The sequence below is a fragment of the Pelecanus crispus genome, chromosome 11 (assembly GCF_030463565.1).
Source record: "Pelecanus crispus isolate bPelCri1 chromosome 11, bPelCri1.pri, whole genome shotgun sequence".
Taxonomy (NCBI): domain Eukaryota; kingdom Metazoa; phylum Chordata; class Aves; order Pelecaniformes; family Pelecanidae; genus Pelecanus; species Pelecanus crispus.
In genome coordinates this window covers 9,436,228-9,462,534 of record NC_134653.1, presented here as the reverse complement: position 1 = coordinate 9,462,534, position 26,307 = coordinate 9,436,228, and the positions used below count along the sequence as shown (strand labels likewise).

The 26,307-nt window shown below is 42.3% G+C and overlaps 1 protein-coding gene across 5 annotated transcripts; it reads right to left on the bottom strand.

Moving 5' to 3' along the window:
• Positions 1–223: 223 nt before the first annotated feature.
• DCUN1D3 (defective in cullin neddylation 1 domain containing 3) lies at positions 224–26,271 on the bottom strand. Of its 5 annotated transcripts, XR_012831493.1 has the most exons (6): positions 26,243–26,271; positions 15,358–15,433; positions 10,036–10,568; positions 7,478–8,010; positions 4,712–4,781; positions 224–732 (listed from the first exon to the last, which is right to left on the bottom strand). XR_012831493.1 is itself a non-coding variant. In XM_075718552.1 (5 exons), exons 3-4 carry the CDS (start codon positions 10,464–10,466, stop codon positions 7,527–7,529), a joined length of 915 nt encoding a protein of 304 aa, XP_075574667.1. In that variant the 5' UTR covers positions 10,467–10,568; positions 15,358–15,433; positions 26,243–26,271; the 3' UTR covers positions 3,843–4,781; positions 7,478–7,526. The 5 variants fall into 5 exon arrangements, 4 of the variants coding, with proteins under 4 accessions (XP_075574667.1, XP_075574666.1, XP_075574668.1 ...); XM_075718552.1 differs by lacking the exon at positions 224–732 and having other exon boundaries at positions 3,843–4,781; XM_075718551.1 differs by lacking the exons at positions 224–732; positions 4,712–4,781 and having other exon boundaries at positions 5,130–8,010.
• Positions 26,272–26,307: the final 36 nt, after the last annotated feature.

The window sequence follows — 26,307 nt, the reverse complement described above, 5'->3', positions numbered from 1 at the left end:
TAATTGAAAATGTAAAAAGGACTTCGGCTTTAAATAGACATTGTGTACAAAGCTTGAGCACCAACGTGCCATTATGTAAACACCACAAATGTTACTCATTTGTTCAGTAATGCACAGAACAGCGTGCAAGTTCCCTTTCCAGTGGATTAGATTTCTGTAGCTGTTCGCCTCCCTCCCCTCAGACCTTACTGGAACACAGGAAACCCAGAAGCTTTGGAACATTTACAAAGCTACAGTAGTCAGGATACATTGTGACTAAAGGATTTTTTTTTTCTTTAAGGGATTGGTCATTTAAATATACAGAAGTACAATAATCTCACAGGTAAATGAATGGCAGCTTGGATTAGAAAAAGCACCAAAATATTTAATTACATCTGGCACAAATTCCACAAGAAGTCAGTAATGGACAAACCAATGCTTTGCTTATAAGGAAAGAAAAACCTCAGACTCCACTTAATGCTCTTCTTCCAAAAGGGACACGACAAAAACATTGCACTCAGGATTGCTATCAAGTACAGGACAACCTTCTTACTACAACCTATTTGCATTGTGCCTTAGATTGCACATTATCTAAGATGCTGTTTCCATTCTGTTCCAGACAACAATGGTGAGCAAAATTTGATACAAGAAAAGTAATTGTAAAACTACAAATCAAATAGGACTCAGCAGATGCATCATCTTGAACTTCTCCCACTTTTCCTCCAGATCATGGTTTCAAATTTGGCCACATCCCTTTGAAAAAAAAAAAGATCCTACATGAAACAGAATTTACTCCAGCCGTTTTCAAGCATTACATTTACACAGCACTTCTGATACTGTTGTCTGAAAGAGGAAGCACGGGTCTGCCCCACGACACACAATACATTCATCGTTTCCCAGAGTGAGAAAATCAGATCATATGTGGTTATCTCTTGGGGAAGTCCAAAAAGGCAAAAACCACTCCCGACGCGAAGAACGGCAGATTTGATCCTATCCACCCTTGCTGGTTTACTGAGGAATTGAGAGATCGATCAGCTAGTTGTATTCACATGCGATTCAACGAAAGCTGCAAGAAGGTGTGCTCTCCTTACTTCCTTACTTAGAATTAGTTACTTCTCCGGGAGCAAACACACCATCAGAATGCATTGCTTCCCTAAAGAGTGACTTGAGGCTAAATTGGGGCCGAGAGCCACAAGCAAGTGCTCCAAGAAATCCAGCTGCATCAACTAGCTCTCCCAGGCTGACCCTTCTCCTCCATGCAGCCTGTCGAGGACTTGCGGTTGCTTCATGCCCTCAAGACCAGCCAGTACAAATGCCAGTCGCGTTGGGTCAGGACCTAGTCCTGCCAGTTGCATCCATGTCTCTTGGAACTCGAGTTACTCAACAACTAACAGCACGAGGCCCTCCAACTGCTCCTGCCAGCCCATCTCCTTTCTTAAAAGACTGTTTTAAACTTAAGAAAGCAAGCATATTTTTAAGATAACTATGTTTAACGTGACTTAAAAAGTCACAACTTCAAAATATTAAGCACTATTTTGTGAAGTCCTCTAACATTTAATACATATGGGAGTATAAAAACAGCAGCCAGCCTTCAGCTCCACTGATCCTCTGTGCGGGTTTGCCACCTCTGGTCACACGATCTCCCCTCTCATGGGCCCAGAGAAGAGCAAGAGTCAGCAGTTATAACTGCATAAAATGGCAACATTCAAGTAAACACACTGATTCAACAGTAGGCAACCTTTAGCCCAAATATAATTTACACAGAAAAAAACCCCGAAACTTTACAGCAAGAACATTGGAGACGGATGGTTTTTTCTGTGTGTGAAATGACATGTTATCCAGAAAGGGCTTATCTGAAGAGTGCAATTATGCAAAGATAGAAGCTTTTTAAAAACAAAATAAAGTTGTACAACCTCCAGGACCTCCAGGATTTTAAAACCTAACTACAGAAAGAATGAGGATTGCAATAGTAGCGAGGAACCGCTGTAATTTCAGTGATTTAAGGCAAGCTGTTAGCAGGACTAGTACGTTCATGTCCCTGTTACCTATCGCCTCACACATCCCCCCGCTCTCTTGAAGTATGTGTCTGTGCAGATAGTGCAAGAGGTCACACCCCAAAAGCAGCCCTCAAACTGGAAGAATCTTGTAGCAACAGTTGCTACAGCATAGCATCTATTCGGGATTTGCAACGACAGTAATCGTGTTGTGGTTTTCTTTGGGGGATGAAAGCAAGGGACACAGATGTGCTGCATGAAAAAGGGACACCACCTAAATGCATTCATGAATACGACCGAGCACTGAAGCCACTCTGGCATCTCCAGTACACTCGAAACTCTCCAGCTTTGCTCAAGCATAAGGGTTTTATCCTGAGCAAGATTCTGACCTCAGGGAGGAAATGGATGCGTGCAGCCCTTACACTTTTGCAGCTCCCATCTTTACTAAGTGTTACAGGTCCAGCCCAATGGAACAAAACGCAGTATTTTTCATCAAAAGAAAGATACGCTCACAGCACTGCATCAGGTGGGTCCCTAAAGTTTTTCAAGGGCAAATGAAAAGGCTGATGGCTCCCTCTTGGGGAGCAGCTGCTCCATCTTCAATTTATTGTCAGTACAGGTATCCTGACCAGGGAAGAAGATGTGTGATGATAAAAGCCGCTGAGCCACACAGGATGAGGCTCGAGTCGGTCACTCTATTGCACTCCAAAACTAGCATCCGGGAGGACTGCCACTTTCGTTTGCAGCTTGACTTGGCTCCCTTTCAAAGGGTCAACTGCAGTATACCAAAAAGTATGGCAAATAGACAATACTTAACTTGGGTCAATTAAAAAAAATAGATTACTCATCCAGGCATAAAATCCTGGGAGCAAAGGATGGTAACCTTAAAGTATTCAAGTCTAAGAACAAGAGGTAGAGATACCTATGTACTTCATGGTGAAGGAGTTACAGCCTTCTGTCTTACAGTCTCATGTATTTCACTTCAGTTGGCAATATAAAACCAAAGATTCAATCTTCAACAGTCCAGAGAGAAAATTTTAACACTGGTGGTTTTGTTTGCACAAACCAAAATTTTGTTTGCACAAACCAAAATTTAAGCAGACACTTAGCTTCGATACTTATTTGAAAAAATATTTATGTTTTGCTGTATATTGAAACACTACCCTGAAGAATTTTGAGTTTCAGGTTAAGCATCTTCCTTTTTAACAAGAAAGGCTACATTCACATGCACACATTTTGAGCAGTGAGCTCAAAGGAAGAAGTGGGTGCCCAATTTACTGAGGAACTTCTAAAAAAGGATCACGCTGCAGAACACAAGGCTGCAAGACCCAGACACTCACAATGACTATCATTTTCCGATGAATGGGAATGATGTAACCTCAGCCAACAAATTACATCATGACTGAGGTGGCTTTTAACTATGTGGTGTTTCTTTAGCTTTGCTGGGGTTTTTTTGGAAACAAGGCTTAGAACTGTAAGGAAGATACTTATGTTGACTGTCATGAGAACACTAAGGTCACTGGTCGGTGCATAGCCATGTCTGGGAACCACAGGTGACAGGCTAGTACCTGTCCTGGGATCCATGGGTTCTTCAGGCTCTGACGGACACGCAAGGAATGAAATAAAAGTCACACAGACAAAGCTGCTGCTGCCCCCAGCGCTCTGAAGCCCCCCCGACAGCCACCCTGCCCTCAGGAAGAGGGGCTGCATCTATTTGCAACCAGCCCCGAGTCACTCACTCGTCAGCGGAGCAGGGTGACCTCGTTTCACGTGCTTGGCTGAAAAGCTACAGGGGTTCGGAGGCAATTCATGAGCAGATCTGCCCTGCCAGCCTGGGGAAGCCAGTGCTCGCCCACGGGAGGGCCAAACTGCCACAGGCTTCAGCTATCTGATTTTACACCACCTGCTACACCTTCATTTATTATTCCTGTGGTTCTTTCATTACAATTGCACAGTATTAAAAAGCTGTAATTCTCCATATAGAATAGCACCAGCAGCAAGTAAACTCACAATTCAGCGTTCAATTTCAATTAATTTCCTCGGTCATATTTTACAGCCAACTATGGGCGGCATCCTTCAAATCCTTACTTGTAGTCTTTGACCTCACAAACACACTCGTACAAGTAAAAATTAGCACAACTGAGCCTCTAGTTAATCTGGGAGCCAAATTTTAAAGGTGTTGCAAACTATAATCTGGTGCAGGTGGTCAGTGTTTCATTACTCAGGGGTAAAGTTTACAGGAGTTGTATTTCTTTGCATGTAAGGGAAGGCAGTAAAACACCACAGAGTGTGGATGTCAGACCAGTTTTCCAGTATATTACTAAAACTATCGATATAGTTATCTCTAGTTATTTAACCCAAGTTGCAGTAAATTCACTACATGTATCAAGTTTTCTAATGCATACTCTAATTAAAAAAAAAAAAAATTAAATAGTTGCAATGGTTTCAAGGATCCCAGCAGCATCACTGCTCACTACAGTCCTGTGCCCTACACAATAAAGGTTTAAATTATATAAAAATGAAGAGTGAATGTATTTGGCCTGTTCCACAGATATTCACAGTTTAACCATTAAACAAGCATATTTTCAAAGGCTCCAATATTGTTAAAGACTTCTCAGAAACATGTACAAAACCCCACTCCCACACAGGTACACCAGCATTACAGAGTACAGTCTACTCTCGTTTAGGATCATAAAGTCACCAGGCAATCCAAGGGAAGGTCTGATGCCTTCTCTTACTTTCAGCAAAGAGTTGCACCTTCAGCTCTTGGTTCAGGAGTTTAAAACTGATACAGGTCTTGCTTGCATTCTGTAAATGGTAATTAAAAAACTGAAGTTAGGCTAAAAATAAACGGGAGAGATCATTTGGCTATTTTTGCAAGTATTCTACCCAACAGGTGGCGTTGCTCCTGCTAGGCTGAAAGCAGCAGAACAAGAGCAAGGCTGTCCTCTCCTACTGAAAGCATGGGACTGAATCCACTGAGAATTTTATGTCCTTTCCCCAAGAGGAAATAAGATTTTTCCCTTCCTGTATATTCACCACCACTACCTTTAAAAAGAAGCTGTATTACATTCGATGCACTAAAATGGGCTAAGCCTGGATGTGCTACAAATTGATTTCCTTACTGCAATCCACATTCAGACCACAAGATCTTAAAGAGCTCTGTCCCTCATCCTTTGGAGCTGCTGGAGTTTGGTGTGTAAATCAGTAGCAGCTGCTGCCACGACTTTGCATGTGCATGCACTGGCTATCCATTTGAATAGTTACGTTCTCACACTCTGGATGTTTTACACTCCCTTTCGGGGGAGGGAAAAAAAAATTATGTGAGGAACAAATAGTTTAATAGCTGAATAAATGAGTAGTCTCAAACTTGTAAATACAGTCTTCATTTACTATCAAATCAAGTCTGCATTTGGAACTTTTGCTAACAAAGTAGCCTCTGTTGGGGAATTTTTTTTTTTCCTTTTTTAAAATAACAGCACCGGCAAAAGTCTCACCATAAATTCAGTTATACCAGCACAAATGCTTTGGCCTGCTTTGCTCACAAAATCAGAATAAGGTTTTGCTGCCAAACAGTGCTTGTGCCATGTTAGCTTGGAAGGTTATAGTAGCAAGGACAAAGCTTTGGGTACATTTCCCTATAATACAGCAAGTTCAGGGCTCTCCTGCAAAGGGACAGACTTAGCTGCATCTGGAACAACTACAATTGTTTTCCACAGCTTAGCACGTCTGCAGAAGCAGCATGGACCAAACTCTCCTTTTATTAGATGAAAGAGATGCTATCTGTGGCTTGTGGGTTTGTTTTTTAACAGTTTTCAATACCCACATTTTGTTAGTGATTTATGATCTCAGAGCCAAGCTATTGCATAGGCTGCACACCAGCAAAGCCAGTGAAAGAATTCAGGCAGATCCTCCTCCTTCCTCTGCTTAGCCCTCTGGGGCACAGCGGATGTGCAAAGCTCACCATCCTGGATCCAGTGACAAGCTCGCCACTTAAAATCTGTTTCCCTTTAGCTTTAAAACCCTTATATCACAAAAGCCAGTAGATGCTATGGATGACAGTCCAGGGTTTTTTTGTTTTGGTTTGTTGTTTTAATTGAAGCCGTTTTATGACCCTGAAATGCAGCTCTGAAAATGAAAGGTGTGTAATGGAAGTGTATCAAATTCATTAAGCCAGTACTTAGCTCTATAGAAAGCCTTGGCAATCATCCCTTTTACCAAAAGGTGTAAAAAAGTTGACATACTAAAAATAAAAAAGGTAGCATCAATAACCAAAAAAGTTTCAACCAGTGTTAATAAAACTCCCTTTAAGTCACAACAGTTTCAAGAGGCAAATAGTCCCAATACAGGCATTGTAAAATAATAAATTGACTCCTATCCAAATATTATCAAATCAGTCTAAAAATGACTCATCTACACTGTTGTCATTAAGAACACATTAAGAATTCGCTTTGTCATCAGATGCCGATATCATTGCTCCAGAAAGTGTGGAGTATTAACTGCGATGTAGCAATTAAACATAGGCTTTAAAAAATTTGTTTGCCAATATTAATGCAAAAGATAGTTCCTTACATGGAAGTACTGTGCTTGCCAGACAAGTAAGATAATACTTTAGGTATAAATCAAGCAAATTAAAGCAGAATTATACCACAGTTTTCCTTGAGGACTTAGGGTTTGTGTGTTGCTTCTGTCAACGTTTAACAAACTTAAGAAGCAGAACCTTTGGTTCTCTTAGTCAAGTAAAAATATTCTCATGTAACCACAAAAATACAACTTCCAGAGAAAATGGAAGTCCATCAAGAAGTCCACTTTCAATAAAACTGAGGTAGCACTGCTCTTTTATTACAAGATGTGTAAGAGATTTAGATATAAATTGTCATCTACCACTCAGTTGACTGACAGGTACAGTAATTTTATAAAACAATCCCAACATTTAGTTTGAAACTCCAAAAAAAGGAATGATCTGGACTCATTCTCGAGGAGTTAGCTTAAAATGGGAATTAGCCATATTACAAAAAGCTGTTGCTTATGTTGTTTTTTTAGAGCCTTATCACCGGGGGATTAATGCATTTATAGTTAACACTGCTGTTCATCTTGGTATAAAACCTTAAAATTATTACAGCCTAAAATTTCAACAATGTAAACAGCACTACACACAGTACAGACCTGCCCTGACAGATGTAGTATGAAAAACTCAATCTGGCACTGTATAATTTAGCAATGTTAATTTAACCTAACTAAAAAGATCTACATTGTGCAAGAAATATCAGACTTACTTATACTAATCTGAAGTCTTAAAAAAAAAAAAAAAAAACAACCCAAAAACGCTTAACTTGTAGCCAGGGTCAAATATTTCAGGGCAAGAGTAAAAGGAATAACCAAAATCAAGAAAGTGCCTAAAACATGATACAGCATTTTAGAGCCCTTTCAAAGACAAGGCAGAAAAAGGTGTAAAGTAGAAAAATCTGGAGTCTCAGTAATTTGCAGAAACATCCAGAGTTTACATTTCATGAAGGGCAACAGGTTGCTTTCGTCACTGCTGCTTCGCCGCCGCTAAGTCTGTTCCTCCGCACACAGGCCCTCTGTGTCCGAAGATGTAATACATTTGGTTTCCTCTTCCTTTTTCCTTCGCTCCATTTCCCACTCCACAAAGGTATCGAAGAGACTCGGCCAGGCCTCGTCCTCGCTGTAGTTGCTAAGGTCCGGTCCAATCACCTGAGTAAAATTTAGAAACATGTTCCACGTGTCCCGGGAGATTCCCTTGATTCCTGAGGGGTTCTCGATTAGGAAGTGTAACCACTGGTCCAAAATGGGGGGCTTGTTTTGGGTGAAGACTAATTGCCAAAGGGCAATGGCTATTTCCCGATGTAGTGACCTCTGTCCTTCTTCAGAGTCCAGGCCGAACTGGAAGGTGAAACGATAGAGATCCTTGAATTTATCTTCCTGCTTGGCTTCATTTAAGAGGCTGGGGAACCTTGCACAAATGCTGTCAATGCTGTCCGCGTTTATTGCTTTGCAGCCTTCAAAAAACTCCTTCCTATTAAGCAAGAGAACAGAAATTAGTGCGAGCGCTTCCCATCAACCTCACGTGCTGAACGCTTCCCATCTCCATTCAGCTAGGCCAAATTGAAGAGGGTTATCTGGACAAGAACAGGTGTGCTCTCAGCCCAAGTGGCACAAAAATCTTGGCAATGGGAGCTATTGGAAGGGGAGACATTTCCAAGAAATTTCTCATGGCTTGGGGAACCACAGGCACCACTCAGATCTGCTGGGGCACTGTTAGCATTTGAAAGAGATTTTGCTGTCTGGCTTTCTGACTACTTGGTAATACCACATCCAGTGCCTTTCACAATAAAAAGTGAATAAAATTTACCACAGAAGAAATGCCAAATGTTTGAAAACACCACATTTGTGCACTGAAGCACCATATATAAACCAGCTTGATTCAATATTGCCCATGTCTAAACACCCATGCTCTGGGCAAGCTGTTCTCAAAAGACAGAGCAGTTCACTGGTGGCTTTTCTGTGGTTTTTGGTTGCTCTTCCAGCCTGCAAAATAAAAAGGGTGCCAGCGGCGACGGTCAGCAAGGCACCTGCTGAGAGAGTGGAGGAGAGCACAGCATCACACAACACAGGCTACAACGCAACACATAAACACTGCTCGAAGCACCAGTCCTATAGTAATTAGCCTGCTAATAATCTTGCCAAGTGGGTAGATGGTTAGTTCTGATTTCTGTAATGTTCATGAGCAAGTATAATAACCGGCCAATATTAACCAAAGCCAGCAGACTCTGAGGCGGGACGGGCTGGAGGGAAGACAGGAGACGGGGCAGCACTCAGGAGGACAGAAGACCACGCTGCTTTCCTTGATGGAAGAAGTCGATCAGCACCCATATCATGGAGCATGCCGTTAAACAAAGGTAACCTCTCACCACTACGCTTGCCCTCTCTCCAAGAAAATCAAAACGATGTTAATAAAACCCATGGTGGTTGTGCAGAATCGTAGACACTACTTGCAATTCCTTTACCATGTTAGCAAATACCTGTGCCATCAGCCTCTAGTAAATCCACATTTGCATTCCAGAGTAACTCATCCATTTGTCACACAACCACATCCACAAAGACTCAGAAGATGCTGGAGAAGCTATCTGTGTTCAGTGCACAGCAGAGGCTTGGTTCAAGGTCAGAACACCAAAATAATTTTGAAAGTTACAAGCTGAGTGAAAATAAGTAGCATTACTGAAATCAATCTAGATAGACAAAAAAAAAAAAATCATTCTCTCTCAGCAAGTCCCTGTAGGAAGTCTTTACTTGCTTTTACCTGGACACTGATAATCAAGCTGGGGGGGGCTGTTGTAGTTTTGGGGTTGGTGGTTTTTTTTTTTTTCCTTCTTTCTCATGGTAAGTTTTAGCAGTTCTGTCATTTCCTGTAGCATCACACATGCTATAAGCCTGCTGACTGACCCCCTTGTCCAGAAGGACAGACAGCACTTTAAATACCAATCACTTGTCAAACAGTATGAAACAGTTACCAGTGTTAAAACCCCTGCGTTTCCTTCCCTCTCTATGCTTTAATGTCTTTTTCCAAGAGTAATCCTGTTAAGTGTAACACTGGTTGGGCAGGAACAATTCCTAGGAAGCAGTCTGTCATTCTTTCACAGAACGATAACACAGTTGGTAGCAATTACTAAGGAATCTCACATTACTTTAAAGCAAAAATTAATTTCAGTGTCCAATCTCATCACCAAGACAATGCTGGATACAAGTAAACTGCTTTTGGTAAATCAAGAATAAATTAATGTCTACAGAATCTCACTACACTGTTCATCATTAGCAGCATAATGTCCAAAACCACATTTTCGGTTCCAAAACCCACTGTGAGGGGAAGGGGAAAAGAGGATAATACAAAGCTTACCTTCTGCAGTGGTAGGAATTAATTTGATCAAAATGCAAGTGTTAGAAGAAATAAGTAAGTGAAGCTAACGAGGCTGTCTCTCCAACATAAAGATGACAGGATATACTTTAACATATGAAAATAATTACATGTTCTACAAGAACTAACCTTGTAAATTTGCACATGGTAGCAGCCTGGAATTTCCAAGCCAAAACTAGCACTTTAAATTCAGTGGGATCAACACAGAGGTCATTGCAAAATCGTTCCATTCCTTCTTCCAGTATGGCATCTTCCCGTTCATCCTTATACCTCCTAAATAACTCCCCGATCCTTTGGAGCGAAGATTCTTCTGTGCTGGAAACAGAGTCTTTCTTTGTATCTCCAGAAAACGTTGGAGGCTGACTAGACTCTACAGCAGCGTCCGTTTTCTTTGTCCCATTCGCAAGTATATCTCCTGAAGACTTCCCGCAAGCTGAACCATGGTCATCTTTGTGGACCGCACTTCTCTTACTATGTGACTTGCTGCCGGATTCCCTTTCCCCATTTTTGCTGCCAAGGGTGGAAGAGGGATTCTTGCACTTTGTGACACACTGGCCCATGATGTTGCAAGCCCAGCTTCTAGAGCAGTCCCCTTGCCGTCGGACACCCTTGCAGCTGCTCTTCAACACATCTCACCATGCCATTAGCGGCAGTCAACTAACCTGAAAAACAGTTTCAGAGTCAAATTGCTGTTTCTCCACAAAGAATACTGTAAGTATTAAATGTGGGATAACATTCGCCAGTAAGAGACCAGCTTCAGGATATTTAAGTTTTGCATACTGAAAAGGAGTAGTGTACAGAAGGTTGGCATATGCCATAAATTTCAGGCAATTTCAGGCTGTTTTACCTAGAAATCAATGCAGCTCACTCAGTGGCTGCAGTATACTAACGGGTCCTAATAAAGGAAATTCCTAAAATTCTTACTGTAACATAGGTTACAAAGAGGTTGATTCATGTACAGGCTTCATCAAGACAGACTACTCTAACCCAGAAATATTTTAAAGGAAATGGTTTTTAAAAGTATACCCACATTTTATATATAGAATATAAAACACTGAAACAAAGCAGTGTTGGGGCGGGGGGGGGGGGGGGGGGGGAGCAGGACACTGATGGGAAAACCTGGCAGAGACTTAAGCAGTAGATTTAGACTGTACCTTCAGCAAATGGGCAAAGGGGATTTTTGGGGGTGTTTGTTGTTTTGCCTTTTTTTTTTTTTCCAGGGGGGAGTTGTGGGTTTGGGTTTGTTTTTTTTTAACAGAGTTTGGAATCTAGATTTTTGTTCTTAAAACATACACAGAGCATGTTTGCAGAAAGCAGGCAACACTCACTTTTCATGCAAGATAGTGTTTAGGAATTATTCATTGTTTCAAGAGGGCTCCTCCCTCCAGGTAACGAGACAGACAGGGGGAGGGGGCCTTTTTAATTAAACTTTTTCAGACAGACACACATGCAGATAAGAAGCAGTAGTTCCAGTTCAGGTTTTAAAAAAAAATCAAAATTAAAATGCCAAAATTATTTCATCATACTCTGTTTTTATAAATCACAATGTTAAAGCCTAGAATATTTAGAAAAGCTATTTTACCCACATAAAAGGTTTCTTAAATTTTCCCTATTAAAACCAAACACTCTGACGCTATCCTATCAGCATGCAGCCACGCCGTGGACAGTCCATTTCTCAGAAACATCAACTCCAAGAAAGCAACTGCTTATCATATTCCTCCTTTACCCACTTATTTGCTTTTCATCTCCATTAGGCAAATGCCTCAAACATAAAAATTGGGTTTGCCTTGTCTTTGTTTACTGCTTCCAGGTTACAGAATTAGAAGAAAGGAGATAAAAATTAAAAATGAAGAAATTAAATAGATGTCATGTCAGTTTTTCTGCATTCTTTCTTGGGTAAAGCTCTTCTGAGACTGAACCCCTGTTTTTAAGCTGTAAACCAACTTGGAACAGCAGCACCAAGCACAGATGAATTCTCCAGATATTAGGTTTACAAACATACATCTCCTCTCAGCCATTATACCTGTTTTGGCAAAACAGCACATATGCATTTTCATGAGCAAAAAAAATATTTTTACCAATTCAACCACAACAGCCAAGATGCTGGTTTCAACTACCAGGCTTCCCTTCCCCAGTCCCTTTTCTTAAGCCCATAACCCACAAACAAAATTAACAAAAACCTATTTTTAAGCAGCAGAAGGAAGAAACATCTGGTACATCCATCAGACTGCTTTAAAGATGAACTTTGTAGCATCATTTTTATAGGCAAATAAAGTTCAATTTAATGTATTCAAGAATAATGTCTTATTCATTTGTATTTTAAAGGATTCATTAAAATACGTATTTCCACAGAAACAATCCAAAAGACAATTTCACTGGTCCTTAGTACTTCACAGCTCTTTGTGAACTGCAGAGTACAGCCTGGCACTGGTTCCTGTGCTGCCACGCATCTGAGCAACATCGTCTTCTCTGGTCTATACCAGTCATTTTCTTCATTACATCAAAACAAACAGGATATGATCAGGCAGTGTAAATTACTCCCAGATACCAGCCTTCCTTTCCCCCCACCCCCTTTAAATTAATCAGAATTCAAATGCTCAGTCTACACTAATTCTTGTTCTTCCAACAGTTTCTCAAAGGAAGCTAGCACTACTTTGGCTAAGCTTTTCTTTAGAGAGAAGCAGGCAAGTAAAGGAACAGAATAAAAAAAATCCTGAGTAAAAACTAGTATTAAGAGTTTAAAGTAGAGTTTAGCTAGTTTATAAAACTTTCTGCTCAAACACATAACAGCAATTATTAGCTGTTGGAGATTTGGAACAGCTTTTCCCTATGGGCAAGTTAAAGAATAGCTGCCTACTAGTGAATGGTACTTCTCTCAAGTAGCTGGTAGCAGTCAAATCACATGCAGCATAATGGACAGAGATGAATCCAATTCACTTTAGGAACCCCAATTTAAAGTAAAAAAAAAAAAAAGAAAAAAGAAAAACAACAGTTTGCAAGACTAACTTACATACTCTGTCCATAAATTTTCCTAATGGAAGTGATTCATGCTGCCATGCTTCCTAAGCAACAGCTTGTATTAATGATGATAACAATCTAATATTCAAGTCTACAAAGTGACATCATCAGTATGATGAAACAGACGGGGTTTATTGTCATTTGCTGTCATGAAAAGGCAGCATTACAGTACATAGAGGGAAGGTCAGCCAGCATTATTAAACACCTGTATGTGAGGAAGTGTCCCAACAGCTGTTTCTGAAAACCACCGGAGAGCACAGTAACATTAACCCACAGAGTGCAAGTTAACCGCGTCCCGCACAGCGCACCCCTCTAACACGCACGTTTTCTGCACTGCAACCTACTTGCCTTATACAAGGAACTGACTGCTGCTCCTGACCAGCCACTGCCTGGGCTCTGCTAGCACTGCTCTTCCCTGCAGTATCGGAGTTCTTCCTTCCTCCTCCCTGCCAAGGAGGTTTTCAGACGCACAGTCCTACTTGTTACGAACAAACACTAGAAGATACTGAAGTACAGTTGCTGCAATTCCCCACTTTTCTACTACATGAAACTTGATGCCACGTGCCAGATACTTTGAAGCATTCTACCCCAAAAATAGCAAAACCAGTTTGGAAAAAAAAAAAGTCAGACTGCATCCACTGGCAGTTTGTGCATGTATCTGGTTTTGTAAGAGAAAAGTCTTTTGGCGCTCCATCAGTTACCCTTTTATAAAATGCCTTCACTGAGCTGGATCTGCTTCACTTACTAGTCACCTCCGCTTCCTACATGACTCAGGTTTCAAGCCATGAAAGGCACAGGAGCCTCGGAAGGAGATAGAAACAAGTGGGAGAACTCGGCCCTTTTGTTAAGGAAGGCTGGAGAGAGGATCCAGTTGCAGCATCAGGAGCTGCACTGAACTCGGTGTTCAAGCAGTATGAAAAAGCACTCAGGAGAGCGAACAGAGCTACTCGTTTAACTGTAGAGCAAAGCAAATGTCACATCTGGGTCATGCCGATTACAGTTAAGTGAACACAAGGACATGCAGAGATATTTCTCCCAGCTGGATTGGGAACTACAAGTATAAAGTTCTCATGTAGCCAAACGTTATCCTGGATTGGTGGCAAAGCACCAATTCCCAAAAGGATCAGTTCCCAAGAGCAAAATTACTGTCACAGGCTTGTACAATGTAACAGTGAGACACAGAAGGCAACACTGACCACTAGTTTTGCTATTCTACTGAAAAAGATCAAAATTCAGGGCTAAGGCTGGAACATACTCAGCGCTACAGGATGCGGTACTCCCAAAGAAGTTTGATTACTCAGACCAGTATTGAGCAATGACCTACAGTAAATATGAATCACCAAGATGCCCATGAGGCCATCTTCCACATAACAGGAACTGCAAAGCAAAGATCGACAATGATGTTCTCTGCGCCTTTCTAGAAGGGAGTAAGCAACTGGAAACACAGGAAGACCAGTGCTGGTGAATACAGCCAGTTAAAGGAAAGCCACCCTCTAAGAACAAAGGATGTGTAGAACCATCGTGCCCAATATATTAAACAGAAAACCTAGAGAAGACTGGAAAGGCCTTGCTAATGCTTGGTGGGGTGTTTTGTTTGGGGAGGGGGGGTTGGGTTTTTAAGTGCTGTAAAGAAATTAGTTTTTCTCCATTTTCAAGTGACCAAATCACACGTAACCCAAAATTTGAAGGGAGCAAAACAACAAAGTGACTCAGTAATAATTCTCTATCATACAAGCACACTATGGCACAATTGAAAACAGCAGCACTGAAGTGGGGGAGAACTGGCAGGAGGAGAGAAGACGCAAAGGAGATATTTAAGTAACCCTGTATTTTTCTTTAATGACCAACTTTATTGTAGTAATAGAAATTATTGGATACATCCAGAGAATAACAAAACACAGCCAAGCATTATGCTGTTTAATAAAGTGTTGCATCAGAAGGTGTTTACAATGAGTTTCAAAACACAGAAAGTATCAAGAGAGAAGAGGAAAAAACCCTCCATGCATTCAAGAACACCTCAAAGACAAATTTAGGAAATCTCATAACAAAAGGGGACACAGCTCAGCCAACCATTAAATCCTTTCCCAAGGAGCAGTTCACTAGCTAAGGCAAAGACAACATTGCTAGACCTTAACTAAGCCTCAACCCAGCCTCAACTTTTCGCAAACACTTGAGCACAGTCTGTAAGAATTTTACAGAATTTCACTATGCATTATCCACCTTTTAGTGGACAGGGATACATGACTTCTAAAACAGCTGAGAGTAGGGAACAGCATCATGGGTGCCCCATCTTTTTCCAGCTCTGAACAGATACACACAGCTTTCCATTGGGGAGGCACAAGAGGATCATTGCAACTGCTGAACCAGAAGCAATTGCAGCTCTAGTGGTTGATGCTGGGCAAGTGATCTTGTAAGCAAACATCTAATACTTACATATTTTCAGCTACACAGGGAATCATTCCACTAGCTTCACAGCCTCCTTCAGGCTCCCTGGGTTCCACGTGGAACGCTGTAAGACAAAAGACCACACGAATCTTTACATTTAGAAGAGGCTATGAAAACCAGAAAATGCATCCAATCGTTCGGAATCAACTATGTATTTAATAAAACCCTTCATAGCCAAAATCCATTTATCAAAAGAGTAATTTTATAAAACTGTTTCACTTTTTGACTTACAAAGTAGTGTTAACACCATTAACTCTGCACTGTAGTATAAAGCATAGATCAGGTACTGAATACAACACACAAGTTCAAATGTTTGTTGGGAGTAAACACACACTTCCGGATACTTTTATGGCTTTCAGCATGGGAGAGTTAATTCCTCATTTCATGCACTCAAAGCAAAACAGAGGACATACTATCATTGTCAATGCATGTTAGCTAAGCAGCTGTTTAATCTGTGAATGCCAGACAGCTGCTACCTAGCAAAGCATAATTTGGGTCTAGAAAGTAATTTTCTTCTTTCATTCTCTAGCCCATTCTTTTCCATGTTTGTTTTCCCATGTTCAGTTGAACTGGCTCAACTGCACTTCTCTTAAATTCCCAGCTCTACTATGTAACTACGAAGCTCTGAAGAGAAGATGACAGACAAAGGTATGTCTGGTTTGTGTAGCAAGAGCTACATCTGGAGCACCTAGTCAACACCTCTGTTTGTATCTGATCTGGAAAAAAAAAAAAGCACAAGAAGAAAGCTCTGGCAAAGCTCCCCTGCTCTACCATACTAACAGAAACACTAAAACACCTTGTTTTTACAGCTCTTAGTACATCTAGGGAGCAGACAGGTGATCAAAAGCTGCCTTTCTGCATACTTACTTTTTACATGAGACCTGCTTCTTAGGAAACAAGTGGGAACATTAGCTTGTTCAGTGCTTTTTTCAGTAGAAAGTAGGGAATGGACGTGAAAGACAACCATGAAACAAGTTCTTATCGCACATACCAATCTCCACATAAGTTGAGTTTTCTCCAAACTTAAGTCCTACACGTGAATTAGGACAAATTTGACCAACAAATAAACCCTAGTTCAGATCAAAGCTTTTAAAAAAAAGCTTTTAAAAGCCCAGGGAAACAGGCATCCAAAATGCTTCAAAACCCCTAGAAACTGTGGAGTGGTACTTTTGCCCGTAATACACACAGAGCAAAAATGTATCTCCGCTGAACCATTTTTAAGCATTTACTTTTGAGATGGATAGTCCAAAAAGCCTACTTCACCCTGGATTTATATTCCCCACTTCCAAACCTCATCTTCCACACAACCACCCACCCTTTTGCCCCCCCCAAGAGCCTCACAGCTCTTTTAGCATGCGCTCCTGCTGAAAGGGCCACCCTGTGAGGGTGCACAGCCACCAGCCAGTTTAAATGCGTACAGGAATAGAGGAGTTCCTGCCTCTCTCATGGTGGAAGTACTACCTTGGATTTTTTTCTATTTGACCATAGCATCCCATGAATTTAAAGAATTTAAGAAAATGTATCATCTGGCATTTCTATGTTAATTAATTTTGACCCCCTGCAACTAAATAATTCCTTTTATAAATCATCGAGGGAGACAAGAAGAGATGGGAGGGACACAGGGCGCTGTGCCGCCTCATTCCCCCAGGAGCCTGCTTAAATAGAGGAGAGTCAACACCTTACACTTCACATTTTAAAAGCCATTGTCATGGCAACTTTATGCAACAAGCTACTTTTCAAACAGATCTGTATTTCTTTGGAAGAAATCTATGATCCACCAAATGTACACTTCCAGTTGACTACACCACATACCGGAAGCAAACACCTACTTAAAGTTCAAAAGACGCTGAATCTGATGGAGTTCAGCCCTACCCAGCAAAAGCCAAACTTTTTCAGGTTGTTTGAAGTAGTTTCCATGTTGGCTGACCTGTACGCACACACTGTCTGGAGCCAGGAGCCAGAAATTTTAACATCTCTTAGAACTGCCAGCTATAATTCTTCTGCCATTCTTACTATTTTTATTGTACGAAGTTGCCCATTTCACCTTTTTGTTCATTTTTAATATAGTAGCAAGTGTAAGCTTCTGTGACAACACAATTATGGGATGTGGAATAAAAAGCTAGTATGAGTTAGCAGTTAAAAAAACAAGCTCTTCAAGTCTGTGCTTAAAGGCTATCATAGCACAGCAATGCATTGCGGCTGACTTCATCCTAAATCACACAAGGTAACTGCAGCGGGGGCGGAAAGAAGCATCAACACCTTTGTGGCACAGGTTTTAATCCAGTCCTTGGGTCAGGGTTGCAAGGTATAGCCGTATGCTACCACCACCACGCATCCCCCCTGTGCTGGCGCAGGAGAAGCATCACACTACAGTAACTCAGAAAACAGCCTGGATCGTCATTAGCAATCCCCTTCAGCAGTCCACTGGGAAAATAAATAAGCAAATGGTGCGCACCCTCAGGATTATGCAGACCTTTGTTTTGCTCACCTGCCTCTTTTTGCACCTGTGTCTGACTCCCCCCTGTGACTTTGGCTCCCCTGAGCACTGGCGCACGGAGGATCACGCTGCAGAACACGGCAGCGCCAAAGCTGCTATCACCCCCGACACTTGTCCTCAGCAGGGGTAAGAGCTGATAGCATTCTCACAAAAGTCCACAACTTTCTTTGCTTTTCTGTGCTGAATCAGTGAAGAATTAGTAATATCACTTCCCTCTTCAGCAGGCAGAAATTGAGAGGATCAACTCTGCACGTGGAAGATTTTACTGTGTGCAGTTAAAAGTTTTATACTACAGCACCAAAGCCCTTGGTGCATAAGTGTTAAAGCATAAACGAAGCTTCAGTTAGCAAAGCCATCACGTTATGGAAATTGCTTATTTCAAGTCATAACCTGCCATGAAACTTTCTCAGCAAAAGCACTCTGACTCCAGCACAACAGGCACATTATGGGCTTTTATTAGCCCAGAAGACACCTCACCACATCCCTAACCAAGCGCCGTGCTAGCACCTGTCTGTCACACAGATCTGCTCCGCACCTCTACTGCAGAAATACATTTATGCAAACTTACTTAAGAGGAAGTCTAAAAGCAGGAAAGTCCTGCTGCAATTAGTTAAAATGAATTATTAGTTTGTCAGGCTTTCTGCAGTTCAAGCACCTTTCAATGAACTACAGCCAGGTTATGATTTTGGGGGCATACAGACACGAACTTTGTCAATCTGTTCCAAACCAGGATAACAAACTATTTCTGATTAACCTCGCTTTGAGTTTTGGAAACAAATCGGATTTACAAACATCAAACTGGGTTCGTCTCTACAGAACATACCTGTATCAGAGCAGAAGCTAGTTACATGGATGCATGAAAAGGGACCATGCAGAGCTTTGGCTGCCACTTGGCAGAAGACTAAATGGCAGTCAATGGGAAAACCAAGCCTGACAACACGTTACGTTGGAAGCCTGAATACTTTCTCAAATGAGATGTGAACTTCTTTGAGAAAGACCATACTGGAAAGGCTTAACTAGTTTGGAAGGGAAGAGAGAGGCAGGTACAAAAATACCTAAAAAATAATTCAAGTAACAATAGATTCAGAAACTGCTTCACCATGTCTACAGTCCATAATGCTGGGCCAGCTCTCAGTGCCAAGCACCAGAGCTATCACCAAACCTCTTCCTAGAAGCCCCACAGTCACGAGGAAGCAGGCAAAAATCTCTTAAAGAACCGCACCTCAGCGTGGTGTGCTGTCACTTCAAGTCCAGGGCTGGGACGTCAAGGGAGATTTTTCCATTCAAGACTCTGGGCAGAAGAAACCTACTTTCTGCACTCTTGAAGAGCACCCTACTAAGACACGGGGCATGACACCACATTTCATGTTCAAACTCCAACAAGTAGCCTTAAGAAAAAAATGCAATAGATGTTCGGATCTGTAGTTCACTGTGTGCAGCTAATTATACAAGGTTAGCTTAAGAAAAAATGAATAATAATGTGAAAAATTATAGGGAAAGAGAGAGTAAAGGCACTTTACTACTTTTTCTCATGGAAGACACATTCCTTAAGCAGCTTTTTCAGCAGACACACATGCATGATCCTCGAATCCCTCCCTTTCTTTTACACTCTCTAACCACACAATACCTTACCGATTACTTCTCATTGTTTTTCCACCTGGTCCCATTAAGAAGTTTTAAATCCTTTCCTATTATGTGCTTCATCCTACTTTATTAGGTGGGTAGAATGATTTGTTAGGATTATTGTATTTTCACAGAGCAAATCCTAGTCCAGTTAGCTAAATAGCATATAATCTTAGAAGGGTGCCTTCAGGTGCTTCAAATAAATTAATGAACTAATTCAAGCAGCAGCAGTACTTGTTTTGCGAAGTCTATTTAGGCTATGAGCAAGACAACGGGCAGAGGGGAAATCAAGACGGCCAAACGGCACGGCTGTTCGATTGCACCATCAGTTTTCAGTAAAGCTGAAACCAGGACCCCAGCCAGATTCCATCCGATTCCCTACCTCGTACATACTTAGACATGAACAAACTTGTTCATTTCACTGCACATTAACTCAAACCCTGGATGAGTTTGAATCTACCACCTTCAAAAAACAAAGATTCGGTCACTGAGCAATTCATCTCCATCCATTTAAAAGCTACCAATCTTCCCCCTCTCCCCTGAGATCCTTGTCAAAGGCCATACAACCCTCAAGGTCCAGCACTTACAAAAAAGGCAATCATCTAATGAGGGTTTGTGGGGTTTTTTCCCTTTAACATGCAAAGGATTGTAAAAGAACAATCCTTCAGTATTCTTCTAGGGTACACTAACTTTTGCACAGCATGATAGACTTTTACCACCTCGGTATGTATTATGAATAATTAAAGCAGCACATGCCAGGGGAAGAGCTACTCTGTGCTCAGACACAAGCAGTTCACATCTCTACAGCAAAAGTGCAGACTATGGGACCAACAGAAACCATGACCCTCAGATATTTGACACAGATGCATCCCGCTGTAACCATCTGAAAGTAGCTGTGCTACAAATATTTACCTTACTCTGTCTCAGTCAATTCCGTAAATTAATCTACGGAAAACTGCAACTATCCTGTAGCCAAACCAGAATAACTTTGAAAAACCACCTCGGTCTGCAATCTGCTCTGCAATGGAAAAAAACATTTACTTTGAAACTGAGCTAAGTGTGTACAGGTTTTCTTTTGCACCAAGTTCAGCTAGCAGACTTCACCTTGAAGTGGCCGAGGCACCTTCATCCATTATGTTCAGCTGAATATAATTCAGGTATATATCAAGTGATTCCTGTAATAATAAGATATGCTTTAAACTAACTGTAGTAAGTGAATAACTATATTTCTTACCGCTCTCAACAATAAAGAAAACACACCAATCACAGAAAAAAAAAAAGGAAGCCCTTCCAGCAGCTCTGGTTAACGGTGTTCCATCTCCAGCACAAACAGCTGTGAGAACCATGACCCATAGAGCCACCTACCAGGGCAGCGAAGGGACAAGCCTAAAGACAAGAGCCAGACCACCTCACAAGACCACTTCTGGCAGCAGATGCTCATAAGGAGTTTACAGAAGGCCCGCTAGCCATCTCGGTAAGTGTAACATAGTTTACAGGCTGCCAGCCAAAAGAATCACTCATTTCATGCAGATGTGTAGGAACTTCATTACCAGCTGACCACGTAAACACTGGAATCGTATTTAAATTATGTATATACAAAGAATTGTTCTAAGTGAAAGGACTGACATCTGAAAGTGCTTTAAGAGCATATGCTTGGATTTCTGAACTGAGTTTTTAAAGCAGAAAATACACAAAGCCACCTGCAGAGACCCAAGTTCTCTCTACTGACTTGAGTCCTGACTTCCCTATTACAGTGGATGACGCTAACACTTCACAGTGTACAAGGGATGCTGCAGTATTTAGATATTAACTGTAGCAACAGCTAGGTCATCAGCTGTAACAAAGACTCTCAGCTCTCCTTGAGAAATCTGGTGGCAGCTTCAACCAACACACACATGTTGTAATAAGTTTTCACGTACCCTTGATTTCACTTGATGTCCTGTGTCTCACAAGAGACAAAGTGTATAGGTATCTATCCTGTGCTTCACGAGACATAATCACTAACTCCAAGCACAGGTAACCGTGCTTGAAGCTGGTATACATCAAACCTTTGGCACTTGCAGACTGCCCATTTATGTGCTGATCCAGAGCACTCGAGGCTTTCTGTACAGACACATTTGCAATGAAAATATTGAACAGTCAGCATGTGACCAAAACCAAGTTCTAGGACATTTGTGTTTGTCAGTCTATTACTAAGCTACACACGCCTCCCATAATCATAGGCGTTAAGACGATTTTTCTCCCTCCCTTTCAATTTTAAACCAAAAGGATAAGACTGACTGCATTAGATGTTTCAAAGTCGCAGAAGAAAAAGTTGTATTACACTAAAAAATGTCAGAGTAAGAACTAAAAACTGTCACTTCCTGCTACTACGTGGATGCAAAAATAAGACTGGTGTTTTTCAGGAGCACATAATCCTTTTAGTTTAAAAAGAACACTTATGTTCACTAAATAGGAAAAGTGAGACAACAAGTAACCATGACTGTCATACTGTCTTTGGCAGTCTGACTTTCTGGCAATAACAAACTGTGACAGGAGGTCAGTAACAGCATTCTCACATTTTGCTAAGTAAGTTTTGTCTTTCACAAAACAGATGTCCCAGACAGAACAGCATTTATAACTATTCTTTCTGAGACACCAGAAGATTACACTAGCTCATTCTCTTTACTGGAATCCTGTCTCACCACCTATGCTTTTGTTGGTTTCTTTACAGTATTCCTGCTTCTGTGAAAGAGTTCTTTAATACTTACAGCTAAGTAGTCCCCTAACCATCACTCTTCTAGTAGCAAAACACTGCAATTAAAGAACCTTTACCTAAAATCCAGATTTTCTGCTTCCTTCAAGATGCAGATCATTGGACTGGAGAGCTACCCCCCAAGACACATAAAATGGAGACATAACAAGTCTAAATGGGTTAGTTCTCAGATTATCTTTTAGGCAAGAAGCTTTGATTCACTTTCTCTTCCCCTATTTGCTCTGTTCTGGTTAACACAGAGATCAGAATGTAGAAACATCACCAAACTGTCACCCCAAAGCCACGTGACAAGGAGAACCTCCTTATGTCACCGTAAAGAACACTGGCATTTGTGCAAGGGAAAGCAGAGTTCCCCTTCAGTCTGCCAACCACCACTGCCCCTGGGGCTCTCACATTTGCTCACTGACAGCCAGTTACCGATAGCAGCTCCACAAAACCTCCTCATGAAAGGGTGAAGTCAAGGTACAAGCGAATGATGGGAATACATCTGCAAGTCTTGGCTCTTCCGATCACTCCCTGGGAAGGCTTCAACGCAGATCTGTAATTACCTGACTCAAAGGGGGGGGGGGGGGAGGGGGGGAAGAGAGATACCCGACTGTTTCAAAAGACGCACTTGAGACAACTTACTGTATAGAAGATACCGAGAAAACTAGCACAGACAGTTTACTCGTGTCTTATGTTTACAGGGGGTAAATTGCAGGTGGCTTTTTACCAGAAGGCAACATTTGCCTTGAACGTTTGCCATGAAATTACCATTGTTTCGAGCCAAGTTACTATGTCATTACTGCTGAATAACTTAGAGTCAAGTATACAATTAATCCATGTCACCAACGCAGATAATCTGCAAAACATTACAGCCATTTAATCTCGTATTTTTAAAAGGAAGAAGGGGGAAGAGACAGAAGAAATTATTAGACTTCCAGTAACCAGAAGACAAAGTCTATTAGTCAGAGGCAAACAGAGGAAAGGAAGCCAGTGAGATAAGATGCAGACCCCTAGGGAGAAGCAGCCAGAGAGAGCCCAGTCAGGGAATTCTGATGAAGGCTGTTAAGGGGGTTCCCTCTTATCTTCTTGTGACTACCAGGTCCCTCAAGTGTTTACAGATTGCTCTTTCAGTCTCCAAGAATTCTGGCTACCAATCTTCAGCTCCTCCTTTATTTTTAAGAATGAGGATGAAAGAAAGGACTTTTTCCTAACATCCCATGCCCTTACTTCTACAGTCTCCTCTTAATCGCCGCACAGTTTTTCCTGTTACATTCGCTGCTACAGACCTATGTGCCCCACGGAACAATAACATTGTTGCTGCACTTTGCAATCACAAACTGCCAAAACCCCACCACGATGGATTTTATAGTGATCCAAGGTTCTACATTAATCAACACTTCCCCAGCACCAATAAAGAAAACTGAGTGCTGAGCAGTACTGGGGGACTCACACTCCTGCCGAGTTGCAGCTGTGCATCTCTTTATATCCAAACCACCTTTACATCCTTTTCTGCTGTCAGGAAATGCAAGTTTAGAAGAGTCACGTCTATCCCCCATTCTTCCACCCTCTTTCCACCTACTTTATGTTCCCCTGCCCCAATACACATACACACAACATACAGGATTTTTTCTGTTCCTTATGCTGAACCAAAGAAAGCAGCAGAACCAAACCTCTTCCTCATCCACACACAAATTTGTCAGAACAACTGCCTTCGCCTTAGAAGTCTGTCAAACTGTCTGGCAGCCCCTCTTGCTCAATATATACTACTTTAACTAATTTCAGTGACGGTCCTCCAAAAGATCTGTTCTTAGTTTTGTCTCAAGGCCACCCCTCCAGTTCATCTGATCACCTTTTTTTAATACAATTCACGCTAAGTGGAAGCAAGATGTAATTATGAATGAATTTCCAAGATCAACAAATTATAAGAACTACGATACAAATCAGTTCAAATTTGCTATGAACACAACTCCAAAATAAAGCAAGAAACTGTGCAGAGAAGGCACCTAACCCAGCATTAAAGATCCAGCAGCTGATTACAGATCATATTCCAGGCTATCAGTCTCAAGATGAAAGCAATTTCAAAAGCATCACATTGAGCAGCCAAGTAGTATCAAAGCTGTAGATTCCCCTATTAATAGTTTTGTGAAATTTTTTAAGGATAATAATCATTCATGCCTGCATATAACTTGCTATTAGGAAATAATCAGAATTTTAGAAATCATTACAAAAGCTGATACTTGCAGTAAGTTTGTAAAGCCAGTTGTACTTTGCAAATCTGAACTAATTCAACACAGATCACAAGCTCTCCCTTTTCTGCTGATGTGCAGGAAATCTTTGCTTCAGACTGCGTGCTGCCTTTCACGTAAAGGGCTATGAAGGTTTTCCACAGACCACTAACACACACCTGTGTCGGGAAGATTTTAAAGACAAACTACAGAGCTGACAAGAACACACAGTCAGATCTCTTCGCTTTCACATGCAATCTTAACCAAGGGACTGTGTTTCCTTTTCTAGGGATTATCTTTTACCAGGGAAACACGTAGCAGTGTTCAGGGGCGTGTGAGAAACACCAGTACTCAGACACTCTTTCTTCCCATTGCTAGCCCAAATAAAACACTAATGCCATAGTTAGACATTAACTGTTTAACAAAGAGGCTCTTAGACAGATAATAAGAGTTTAGAAGTGTTTAGAAGCAATGTCATTTGATCAACTGTTCTCCCCCCCCCAAAAAAGACCATACAGCACAACTGCAACTGCCAGTGAGGCCTGTCTGTAATTTTCAGAAAGGGAAGGCAGTTCTCTGCTTTTTGTTTGTCCAGCTATACCCCTTTTTTCAGAGCACTTAACCTATTACCCCTTTAAATTACGCGGCAGACATTACCATTTAAAAAAAAAGTTACCAGCTGTGGATCAATGCTGTATTCCAATACTTGGCATCAGACCGTTCAGTTATCCATGTAACATTTTGAAGGACAGCCTATCAGCAGTGTTAACTATTTAAAAGGTAGTCAATGATTCTTTCCGGCAACCACAGCACTAATAGGAAAGGCATATCCTTTCAAACAATATTTGCTTGAAACGCGGAGTATGAAAGTCACAATTTAAGTCGTTACAAGTGGCTTATTAGTACCATAGCCCCAAAGAGTAAGAGCAATTAACACGGATTGCAGCTTTCACAGGAAGGGTAAACATACTCAGGAGAGCGAGCGAAAGCTAAAGGAAGAAAAGTGGCTGCGCAAAGGTGGTACGTTCAGATTACGAGAACTAGCTTGGAAATGAATTGCTCTACGTGTTATCTCTCTGTCTTTTTCGTGCAAACGCTACGAATAAACACCTTCTAGCGTTACACGTGTGAAGGCTGGGCACGAAGAGCATTGGAACAAAGCAGCTGATCTCAGCCCTGGAGGGGATGCGGTGCCGCACGCAGAGGTGGTTCGTCAAGGAACGTTTTAGGATCCTGAAGATGGCACACAGCAAAATAATAAAATAAGGGGGTAAAAAAAAAAAAAAAAGCCCGGAGCGAGGCAGCACCATCACTTGGGGCACGCGGGTTCGTGCCGGGCGGGCTCGGCTCGGCGGCACCGGCACCCAGCGCTGCACCGGCCTGCGCGGAGCGAGACCCAGCGCGCACCAACCGGAGCGGCGCCCGGCCGGGACCGCCCCGCGCCGCGCCAGCGGGGGAGGCTCCCGGCCGGGCACAGCGGTACCGGCGGGCCGTCCCGGCGGCTGCCAGCCCCGGGGCCCGGCCGGGCTGCGGCTCCAGGGGGCCCCGCCGTGAGGGGGCGGCGGCGGCGGCGCGGGGCCCCCAGCGCCCAGCCGGCCCTGGCGGGGCTGAGGGGCAGAGCGGCGGTCCCCGCCGCCGCCGAGGCTGCCGGCCGAGCCCCGCCGCCGGCCCGGCCCGGCCCAGCCCGGCCGGGCCGAGCCGAGCCCCACGCCGCTCCCGCCGCGTCCCCCCGCCCGCAGCGCCCGCAGCCCGGCGCGGACGGGAAGAGACATGGTCCAATTCACTCACCTCCGCGGCTCCCTGCGAGACTGCCTCCCCCGCCCTGCATCACTTCCGGGGGTGAGCAGTCAGCT

Bases quoted from the DNA above. Each gene is read 5' to 3' on its own strand.
- DCUN1D3 (XM_075718552.1), bottom strand. From the start codon at position 10,466: ATGGGCCAGTGTGTCACAAAGTGCAAGAATCCCTCTTCCACCCTTGGC. The intron at 8,011-10,035 runs GTTAGTTCTTGT...CTTGCTTAATAG, and splicing joins ACCATGTGCAAATTTACAAG to GAAGGAGTTTTTTGAAGGCT.